Genomic DNA, 11,048 nt, shown 5'->3' with positions numbered 1-11,048 from the left:
AGGATTTTCTTTTGTTTCTGTTTCTGATATCTTTTATCCACCAGACAGAAATTTAATAACCAGTATAATAAATGAATATTTATTCTATAAAATTTTTCCCTCGTTTATTATCAGTGTTTGCCAAGAAATGGCAGGCTGGGGTGGTCTGTCTTGAGATCTATCAGTTAAAGAGCTGTTTTTTGGAGCATTTTTAGAGGATTCGGAATTCTGGGTTTTTTAGGTACTGGTTAAACCCCAAACAGGATAATAATGTTACTGCCTATTTTAGCTATGCTGATTACTTTCATTTTTTTTTAAAACCCGGCAGAATAGGTCCGATAAAATGAGGTCCACAGTAAAGGAAGATTACCTCAGAAAGGAAATTTCAGGCAAGCACTCGCCTTTGATATGAAGATTGTGCTTAAAGGACCAGCGGCTAGTCTTCTTCTGGCAAGTCGGAATCAAGCTGAAACTTTGAGCAAGGAGCAAAAAGAATGAGCAAACAAGGCCAAGAACGACCAGTGATCCATATTGAGTTGCAGGAAAATCAGATATTTGGAGCAAATTGTATAGAATCAGAAAGATGCTCATTTGGGTTTGCTCAGGAATCTCAAACTGAAGGAGTTGTTGCATGCTCCGATTCCGGCAGTTGCACGGAAGTAAATGGAAGCTTTAATAACTTGATGGCAGCTTCAGTTTGGAGTGAGAGCTTCTCATGCGGACAGAATCCAGCTGAACTCGGCAATGTTTCTTCTGTAGATCTATCAGCTATTGCAACTGCAGTCTCAGCTGCATCTACAAGTGCAGCATCGGTGGGAATTAATAATCATTCTGGATGTGGACCTTCTGGGCTCTTTCCTGTGCATGTAAATTTATCAACTCAACGAAACATACGGATTGCTGGCAACTGCACGCCAAGAAAAAATCAAAGTAAGAATCAAACTTAGTATGCTATTTATATTTGAATTACAGCACCTAGTTGTCAATATGTTGTGAGAGAGTTAAAATTAGTATTAAAGACACATTATGAAATTGAGATAAAAATTAAAAACAATGAAACCTCTAGTAAAGATGAATGGCATTGGAAACATGAAATTCTTTTCCTTTTTCCAGAACTGGTTTTATTTATAATCATCTCCTATGCAACAGTGTATACAAAATTTTCATCTCAATAAGTTACTTGAAAACTAAAAAAGGGGAATGCACACAAGTCCTGCAACAAATCAGACAACGATTTTCATCCTGGGGATTTCTCCACTATATGTCTTCTTTATCATTAAATGTTGAAAGTTCTAAATTTTGTAGTGCTCTCACATGAATGAGGTTAAACTTACATTGTTTACAGATGTCATTCCTCCACAGAATCCATATGATTACGACTTCAATCTGCCTGCTGGACCAAGCGAAGCATTCTCTCAAACTAGCATCTCTGACTTTGCCCCTATCACTCCGGACAAGGCCAGAACAGCAGAAATGAAAGAGGTTCCAGAAATAGGAAAATTATACATTGTGAACATAACAGAAAAACAAGATGAGCAAGCAAATGAACTGGTTCCTGCTAGACTTGATGTGAATGTAGTTCAATGCAGTAAGGGGCTCCAAATGCCTGTTCTAGAGTCATCCTTGACTGCTACACCGAGCAAGGAAAATCAGAACTCTGATAATGGAGGCAGCCATCTTGCTGAACTAGAAATAACAACACCACAGCAGAAACAGAGGAAGAGAAAGCACAGGCCCAAGGTAGTTACTGAGGGCAAACCTGGAAGGCCCAGAAAGCCAGCAACTCCAAAGCCTGATGGTTCTCAAGAAACCCCGACTGGTAAGAGGAAATATGTACGAAAGAGTACAGTGAAAAACGGCACATCAATCCTTCCAGGAGTAGCGAATGCAGAGAAATCAACAGGTAAGAGGAAGTATGTGCGAAGAAAGGGACTCAACAAAGACTCAACAATTCCCACACAAGAAGAAGGTGGAAAGGGGGCCACTCATCCAGAAACACTCGAGCATAATAAGAAACCATGCAGGAGGGCATTAGATTTTGACACAGAAGGACAAGAAAGAGAAGAAAGCTCTGCATGCAAGCCAGCCTGCAATTTAAATTCTAGTCCAGGGACAGAAAACCTGGGGAAAGAAGGAAGTCAATCGAAGTCTATGGTTCAGCTTTGTGGCATAATTGAAGTGGACGCAGAAAAGACACAGACAGGGATTGCCTTTGAACTAAAACAATCTGTAAAGGAAAAGCTGAAAGATGATTTATCTCTGCCTGAAGATCAAGCTCCAGGCACACCAGTTCCAACCAAGAACAATCCCTCCCATAGAAGACAAAATACTCATCCCCAGAAGCTCAGTAATAGGAGAGGAAAAGATAAAGCCACTGGCCATGATGGACTAAAAAGAAATGAACACACCCCATTGGACTCCGATGCTCAATTACTAGCAAGAAGTCTGATTGACTCCAAGTACAGAACCAGCTCGCTACTGGAGGGAGGACAAGCAAAAAAGTCAGCAGCAACTCAACAAGAAGATACCAGAATTGTAAATTCTTATGGGAGTCACTATAACAATTTCTGTGCATACCAGATGATTCTAGGGATGGAATTTCCACATATTCACAGGAGAAAGAGAACTGGTAAAGGGCAAAATTCTGCCACATCCAGTGCATCTTCATCAATCACAGCTGCAAGAAGTCTTGTTCCTGCAGAAGCATGTCTGGCAGATAAGATGGAAGTAAATCCCCATCAACTCATTTCTAGTGGAGTTTCAACAGAACATGAAGCAGGGAGAAAATTTTCTCTGAATAAAATGCAAACTTTTAATTACATCATGGCTTCAAATCAAACAGAGAGTTCAAAGAAAAAGAGAACCAGAGAAACCACAGGGATTCAAGATTTGGCTTCACTGAATGGAATTGCACAATGTAAAAGGCACCCAGAATACTGCAGCAGTCAGCCACCTGTTGATTATGACATGCGGAAAGTCGGGAACACAGACAGACCTCAGACAAGCATGGAAGCCCTTGTCATGCAGGCAAAACTGGCAAAAACAAAGCAAACAAAGAAGAGAAACTGCCTTGTAAGTTCAGCATGCTCTAGTACAAATGAAGCCCAAATGCACAAGAAACTTTTACGTAAGTACTAACTTCATCTCTTCAAGCACCCTTTAAATCTTTTGAGTAATCTTCCCCAATCTGCCAAGCCTTTTAACTAATATAATCAACCTGATGCAGGTGCCTCTCCAGAAGAAATATGGAAACAATTTTTTTCTGTTGATGCACTTCTTGAACAGTTCAACCAGTTAGACATCAATAGGGAAGGTAGCGCTATTGCATGTCAAGAGCAGAATGCACTCGCCCCTTATAATATGATATACCAAGAGCACAATGCACTTGTTGTTTACAGAGATGGAACCATTGTACCCTTTGTGCCTACCAGAAAGCGACGCCCACGACCCAAGGTTGACCTGGATGAAGAAACAAATAGGGTTTGGAAGCTCCTCTTAGAAAATATAAATAGTGAAGGTATTGATGGAACTGATGAAGAGAAGGCAAAATGGTGGGAGGAAGAAAGGAGAGTATTCAGTGGACGTGCAGACTCATTTATTGCACGCATGCACCTTGTACAAGGTAACTTAATTTTCTAATATTTTCCTTAATAACACTCTAGAGGAATTATTTTACAAGCATTTGCTAAACCTTTAATTAAAAAGATTATTTCAATGAATGTGTTCTATCATGCATTGAAATGAGATTCCAGTTAACATTGTTGCTATAAAAGATACTATTTAACCTTTCCAGCCCACCTATGAATGCCTATATAAAAGGGAAGAGAAGGATTCTACCCAATACAGAGAGGTGATCAGAAAAAGGGAATTAAGAATAAAAAGAAGGAAATTTATCTTTAGAGAACATGAATTGCAAAAACTATTTCAGCATAAAAGCAAAGTGTAATGAAATCTTCCATGACATTTAACTCAGTTAACTTACTTCATGTTCATATATTAGAATTTACAATGCTTTGTCACCTTTTTGAACTATCATCTTTGCGTCCTTCATGAGAGTACCTTACTATTTTTACAGGGGATAGGCGCTTCTCTCCATGGAAAGGATCAGTCCTGGACTCTGTGATTGGAGTATTTCTTACTCAGAATGTCTCTGACCATCTTTCTAGGTAAGCTAAAGGTCCTAGAATATTTAATGACCCAAACAGTTAAAAGGAAATATTTTAATTTCTGTTCACCCTTTGCCAGTTCTGCATTCATGTCTCTTGCTGCTCGTTTTCCTATCAAATCAAAAAGCAAGGACAAGTTGTATCATCAAGAGGGAACAAGCTTAGTTAATGGAGCAGAGTTCTATGTCTTGGAGCCAGAAGAAAGTATAAAGTGGGATGCAAAGACTGCTATTCAACCAGTTGGTGACCAAAGTTCAATGACTGTTGATGGGTATCAAGACTCTGAAGAAAAAGAGGTTGCCAACAGCGAAGAACTCTCTGGAAGTAGTACTGCCACTGTAAGCTCACTAAATGAACCGAAGTGCAACTTGTTGAACTCTTCAGGAAGTGGTTTGAGTACATATTGTGACTCCACAGCAAACAGACCGAACATGGAAACAATCAGGGGAAAAACTGACTGTTTCAAAGGAGACGAAGAGACTAATGATGTCCTCTCATCTCAAAATTCTGTGGTTTCATCTGAGAATTCTGGGGACTTTTCATTGGTTCAAACTGCTGAAAGAACAGGATCATGTTCAGAGGGCAACTCAGAAGGGGCTGATCATACTAAGGGGCCTATTTTTAACATCTTGAATGGATCTACTTCTTTTGTACAACTTTTACAGATGGTTGGATCTGCCAGGCTGCATGAAGTTCAGAGTCATCAGAATATGTCTCCTAATGAGAACTCAAATGTCAGAACAAGCCAATTCCAGAATCACCAAAGAGAAAACTGTGACAACTCAAATGGTCCTAAAAGCTTCACAAGGGAAGACCTTATGCCATCAGCTAATTACCATCCATATCTTACTCTAAACTCAGAAGTAAGAGAAACTGGACAGTTTGAGACGTTAAAAGAAGAAACAAGAGTGTCTGAGGCTTCCAAGACGATAGATGAAAACATGATAAAAAGACTAAGTCCATTAACACAAGAATCTGCATCTCAATCAATGGATCAAAATGACAAAACCAGGTCTGTACAGGTGACCCAACAATCTTCCTTTGAAAATTTTCAATCAAGCACCAACACTATACCAGTTGAGATGACAGTTTCCCACTGTCCAAAGGGGCTGCTTCAAGACACTATAAATCTTGTTGAATCACCAGCTGAGGCACAAAACAAAGAAATGTTGAGGCATGTAAGTAAACATTCGGAAGAAACCTTGGACATTACAGAAAGCTCTACTGCATTTGATAATCAAAGAACCCCACAACAGAAAATGCAAGAGTCAAACTTGTATACACATGACTCTTCATCTAATAAGGAGCTCAATTCAATGGTTGGGGAATTAAAATCAGAAGGCAGAAAGGTCAAGAAAGAGAAAAAAGATGATTTTGACTGGGATAGCTTAAGAAAACAGACAGAAGTAAATGGAAGAAAAAGAGAAAAAACAGAGAAAACCATGGACTCACTAGACTGGGAAGCAGTGAGATGTGCAGAAGTTCATGAGATTGCTGAGACAATAAAGGAACGTGGGATGAATAATGTGCTTGCTCAACGAATAAAGGTAAAAGTATAACAATGTAAGGTCAAGTTATCAAATTCACCACAAATCTTACCACAAATCTTACTGCATAACCGCTAACTGTAAGTAAGTTCCACACAGGATTTCCTCAACAGACTGGTTAGAGATCATGGAAGCATTGACCTGGAGTGGTTGAGAGATGTTCCACCAGACAAAGCAAAGTAAGCCGAAGGAACCAAAAGAATACTTAAATGCATTTAGAAGACCATTTTTGATAAATATCGTATTAGTATGTTGCATGTATATCTAAAAAGAACATTACTTCTCAACATTTTATATGCTTTTAGCGAAACAGAAAGCTCCTTAAGAATTTGTAACCTTGTTGCAGAGAGTACCTGCTAAGTATAAGAGGACTGGGGCTAAAAAGTGTTGAGTGTGTTCGGCTTCTGACACTTCACCATCTCGCTTTCCCAGTAAGTTAATCAGTTGGGTAAATAAACCATGGCAGAAAATGCAAAATTTAACTTCTATACTTGCTTGACAGGTTGACACAAATGTTGGACGAATAGCAGTAAGATTGGGATGGGTCCCCCTTCAGCCGCTGCCAGAGTCCCTTCAATTGCATCTCCTAGAGCTGTAAGTACTATGAATTATCAAGCAGAAAATTCAGAAAGAAACAAAATACTTGACAAGAAATCTGCTGAATTTGTTCCGTCTACTTAGGTACCCCATCCTGGAATCCATCCAGAAATATCTATGGCCCCGACTGTGCAAGCTGGATCAAAGAACATTGTAAAGAACCACTTCACTTTATTACTTGACTCAAGCAAATGCATTTATTCCCAAAAGCAAAACAAATTTCTTATCAGAGCTTCGTATTTGCTAACTCACTTCGTATTTGCTAACTCATTAAACTATCTACTGAACAGGTATGAGCTACATTATCAGATGATCACATTTGGAAAGGTGTGCTGTATACGTGCTTAGAGTGAACAAACTTACTTTTTGCTGACCAGAAACAATCTAAGTCTGACAACAAAAAATTCTCTGAGATTAATGCAGGTTTTCTGTACAAAAGGCAAACCAAACTGCAATGCATGTCCAATGAGAGGAGAATGTAGACATTTTGCCAGTGCATTCGCAAGGTTCGATTATGAAAGATTTCACCATTCCACTTTTTAGTTGTACTTCCAGTTACACAAGATCATATTGTGTCAGTCTGCAACCATCTAGAACAGTTTCTGTACCCATCCTAAAGCTCAGCTAAACCTCAAGCCCTAAGAAGCCAAATAATCAACTAAATCTACAAATAGATCATGATATAAAGTCATTGTACAGATAAAAGAATTTGACAAGCACAAGATATGTGGTTTTCTTAGATAAGCAGCTGTTCCACAAATAGGGCAACTGTCAACCAATTTATTTTCCTCTAGCATGCTCTGCATTGACTTAGTCACAAACCATATTGATGCAGTGCCAGGCTTGCCCTGCCGGGGCCTGAGGAGAAAAGCATTGTCAGTGCTACTGAAAATGGAACATCTGATCGAAATCCAGCTGTGATCATTGATCAACTGGCTCTGCCCTTACCGCAGCCAAATGAACTATCAGACAGGAACTATCAGTCTGAAGCAAACCAACAGTTACAAGCCGCATCCACCATTAATAAATGTGACCCTATTATTGAAGAGCCAGCAAGTCCAGAACCTGAGTGCACACAAGTAGCAGAAAATGACATTGAGGACATGTTCTCGGAAGACCCTGATGAAATTCCTACAATCAAGCTTAACATGGAAGAGTTCACTCAGACTTTGCAGAACTACATGCAAAATAACATGGAACTTCAAGAAGGGGATATGTCAAAGGCTTTAGTTGCTTTAACAGCAGAAGCTGCATCTATTCCCACACCCCGACTTAAGAATGTGAATCGGCTAAGAACAGAGCACCAAGTGTAAGTAGGCACTTTCCATATCTCTTGAGTCTTGGAAACATAGACCAAAGTTAACTATTTCATGAAAAATGCTATTAGTATTTCTAGTTCTAGATAAGTGCTCAGAATTGAGCTTAGATTACAATTCTTGAAAATTCAAGTTTTAGCTCCTTCAAATTATGTTTAAAAATTCAACATGCCTAATATGTACATTATGCCATTGTACTTATAGGAACTAATCTATGAATATAGTAAAGTATGCTAAAGAAAGATATTCAACCTTCAACAATAGAGAGGCTCTGCCAAAAATGCACCAAGTCCAGTGTAAATGATACCATTTCATACTAATTGTCTTGTTTTTTTCCTTCCTCATTCCTTGAACCCGTCCTACAGCTACGAACTTCCAGATTCACACCCTCTTCTAAATGAGGTTAGTTGTTCTTGACTACTTAATCAAAGAATAATATTTTCATATTTCTTCAACTGGTTTTTTCTTATATGAGTTGCTTATGTTAAACTTACAGTTGGATAAACGAGAACCTGACGACCCGTGCAAGTACCTTCTTGCCATATGGACACCAGGTATGGACACCACTTAATAACATAGTATGACAAACTCTTTCAGACCTCCTGAGATGACATAATATTCTGCTTACACCAGGTGAAACGGCAAACTCCATTCAACAGCCCGAAAGAAGGTGTAATTCCCAAGAGCATGGCAAATTGTGTGATGATGAGACATGTTTCTCTTGCAATAGTATTCGGGAAGCAGAATCTCAGATTGTCAGGGGAACACTTTTAGTAAGAAAACAAATTTAACAAATAGTATGAAGAAATATAACGATTGCATTCAGGATCTTATTTCAAAATATCATATGCTTACCTATATGATAAAACATCATAAACAGATACCTTGTCGAACAGCAATGAGAGGTAGCTTTCCCCTAAATGGCACATATTTCCAAGTTAATGAGGTAAGTCAAGCACGCTGGTTGAACCAATTTCTAGTTTTATATTTATTTTCTTCTTTATTAAGGAAAAATGAAGATGAAAAATACTATTCCAATGCAGGTATTCGCAGACCATGATTCTAGTCTGAACCCGATTGCCGTTCCAAGGGAATGGCTATGGAACCTGCCAAGGAGAATGGTCTACTTTGGGACATCCATACCTTCAATATTTAAAGGTTAGAAGATTTCAATAGAAGATTGTTCTGAGAAATGTAGCAAGATCAATAACTGACTGTTTATGTTTTATGATAACTAGGCTTAACAACAGAGGGAATTCAACACTGCTTCTGGAGAGGTGAGAATTATCAACAATTTTAACTTTATGTCAGTGCTGTTTGCGATGACTTGAATAGTCACCCATAAGTAACCGTGATCTTAGTCTTAGGTGCACATAAACTTCCGAACTTTGAAACTTTTTAAAAACATAAAACAGCTCATCAACCCCCTCAAAATCTATGAATTTCCAATTCCATGGGCACCAAGGACACAGGAATAGCCTTAAGATCTGGATTAAAAGCACGTCCATGCTTTCATCTAGCAACAGAAAAGAAAAGATCATACCATGGCATCGAACTTTTTGATGCGTCGCGAAGAGATCATTATAATAATAGCTGCACTTTCTTCTCTTGGCTTGATAGAATTTACCGAGTGCATGCATTCTAAGCTGACTTCAATTCCACTAGAAAATTTTCTCTAATGAAAGGAATCAAACCCCAGTGCGAAGGACTTCTCCGTAGAAGTAAATCCCCAAGAGAGATCAAAAAGGTAGATACTTTCCTTGTGAGGGACGTCTAATTGAACATAATAGAAAATAACGTCTCATTATTGAAAAACAGAAAAGAACGAAAAAACACTTTCCATTCATTCCCTTTCACAACTTAATAAAATCTAGATTTATAAACTGCCATGCAAATACACATCAAGTGGTACACAGTTTTCTAGGCACAACAATATTGTCATAGTTGGGCTTATAGCATCTTCAAACTCCATCAAAACATAAGTTCATTGCTTGTTATTCATATGAGAACTCTGATGAACCTCGCTACTGGAGAACCAAAAAGAAATACAAAGCAGCGCCCCCACTTACAGAAATCTAGATCTAGGAACTACCATGCAAACAGTACCAGATTTCCTAGGCATGGAAATATTGTTATAGTTGGGTTTATAGCGTCTTCAAACTCTATCAAAGTTCATTGCCTGCTATCCATATGAAGATCTCAAATAAACACTTGAACTAATAAATCTTGAAATTATAGCCCTCTTTCAATTTCTGAACCAAAATGGATCTAAACTGCCTGAAACAGCCCTAATCGAATATGTTGACTGAAGTAGAGATTGAAGTGGCTCAGAATTCTAACAAGAGATAAGAATTCACACAAACCAGTCAACCTTGTAGCCTTTTTATCCTCAAATAATTTCAGCAACATTGTAGCCTTTATCCTCCTCAAATAAGAATTCAATCCCTTTGATATTTTCCACAATTTACCAACTCATAGTTAGCTTAGCAATGAACAAGGGCAAAATGGTTCTATCAATAATACACTAATTGGCTCACCCACTTTTATCTTGAAATGATACTTTTTGGACCCTAATTACCATTTTCAAGTAGTAAAGACCTATTGCTTTAGAGCTCTCAAACAGCATAAACTCAAATTTTTTGACTAACCAAAACCGCAAGACAATCTCAAACATAGCCTTCAACCATTGAATAACAGCCCTATCCTGTTTTGTTCTAAAGTCTTTGACCACCACAAGAAGAAATAAAATGTTCTGCCAAAACTCTTTCTTTATACTTTAGGTACAGCTAGTTTTTCAATTCCTGAACAAGGTGCAAACAATCAGTCATTTCCCATAGAATTCAAGTCATCTAACGAATTCTTCATTTTTTTTAATACTGTTTGATGACAAATTGCAGGATATGTTTGTGTGCGGGGATTTGACCAGAAATCTCGAGCACCCCGTCCTCTAATGGCTAGATTACATTTCCCAGCCAGCAGATTGGCCAAAGCAAAAGGCAAGGGTGCTGGAGAAGACGAGTAAATGATAGCAGAGTCATAAGATCCAAACAAGTCAACATTGACCAAATAACCATGTATGAAGAAATGGAATTGCATTTTACACCACTGACTTGGCTTGTAGGGAAATGTGAATTCCTTGTATAACCCATAATGAAAAAGCATGTAGGGCTGTATACTGTTTAACAAGGTTGTAATTATTTAGTTTCGTGCTCAAATTTTGGGCAATTTTTCAGAAATCAGTTTCAACAAACTGTGTCATATGCTAATTGCTAGAACTTTTTCCTACAATGAACAAGGTTAAAGCGTATGGACCAGGCCACCTTCCAGCAATTAAGCATGCAGAGAAACAAATTTATTGTATACCTTAAAAAATAACAAGTGATAAACGTTTAAAAGAAAATTGACTGGAGCTTACTGGAAGGCTCACAAAATCAAAGTGACAG

General features: G+C 38.3%; 1 protein-coding gene and 1 long non-coding RNA gene across 3 annotated transcripts; one reads left to right on the top strand and one right to left on the bottom strand.

Annotated features, from left to right (window-relative positions):
• Nucleotides 1–306: 306 nt before the first annotated feature.
• On the bottom strand, nucleotides 307–1,464 carry LOC121228145 (uncharacterized). The gene is made up of 2 exons (XR_005925636.1): nucleotides 1,314–1,464; nucleotides 307–886 (listed from the first exon to the last, which is right to left on the bottom strand). It is a non-coding gene; the product is annotated as an uncharacterized lncRNA (long non-coding RNA).
• LOC107936635 (transcriptional activator DEMETER) lies at nucleotides 474–10,841 on the top strand. Of its 2 annotated transcripts, XM_041111320.1 has the most exons (19): nucleotides 474–909; nucleotides 1,325–3,106; nucleotides 3,206–3,601; nucleotides 4,055–4,145; nucleotides 4,225–5,692; nucleotides 5,792–5,871; nucleotides 6,039–6,123; nucleotides 6,195–6,286; nucleotides 6,374–6,442; nucleotides 6,580–6,616; nucleotides 6,713–6,795; nucleotides 7,125–7,598; nucleotides 7,971–8,007; nucleotides 8,102–8,159; nucleotides 8,239–8,378; nucleotides 8,486–8,551; nucleotides 8,649–8,763; nucleotides 8,844–8,882; nucleotides 10,503–10,841. In XM_041111320.1, the coding sequence occupies exons 1-19, from the start codon at nucleotides 474–476 to the stop codon at nucleotides 10,625–10,627; spliced, it is 5,673 nt and encodes a 1,890-aa protein (XP_040967254.1). In that variant the 3' UTR covers nucleotides 10,628–10,841. The 2 variants fall into 2 exon arrangements, with proteins under 2 accessions (XP_040967254.1, XP_040967255.1); XM_041111321.1 differs by lacking the exon at nucleotides 474–909 and having other exon boundaries at nucleotides 1,294–3,106.
• The last annotated feature ends 207 nt before the right edge of the window (nucleotides 10,842–11,048 follow it).

This window comes from Gossypium hirsutum, chromosome A04, assembly GCF_007990345.1.
Source record: "Gossypium hirsutum isolate 1008001.06 chromosome A04, Gossypium_hirsutum_v2.1, whole genome shotgun sequence".
Taxonomy (NCBI): Eukaryota; Viridiplantae; Streptophyta; class Magnoliopsida; order Malvales; family Malvaceae; genus Gossypium; species Gossypium hirsutum.
This window is presented reverse-complemented; position numbering and strand designations above follow the sequence as displayed.

Coding starts and splice junctions, on each gene's coding strand:
- LOC107936635 (XM_041111320.1), top strand. CDS start 474: ATGAGCAAACAAGGCCAAGAACGACCAGTGATCCATATTGAGTTGCAG. Junction 3,107..3,205: donor AATGCACAAGAAACTTTTAC/GTAAGTACTAAC, acceptor AACCTGATGCAG/GTGCCTCTCCAGAAGAAATA. Junction 5,693..5,791: donor TGCTTGCTCAACGAATAAAG/GTAAAAGTATAA, acceptor AGTTCCACACAG/GATTTCCTCAACAGACTGGT.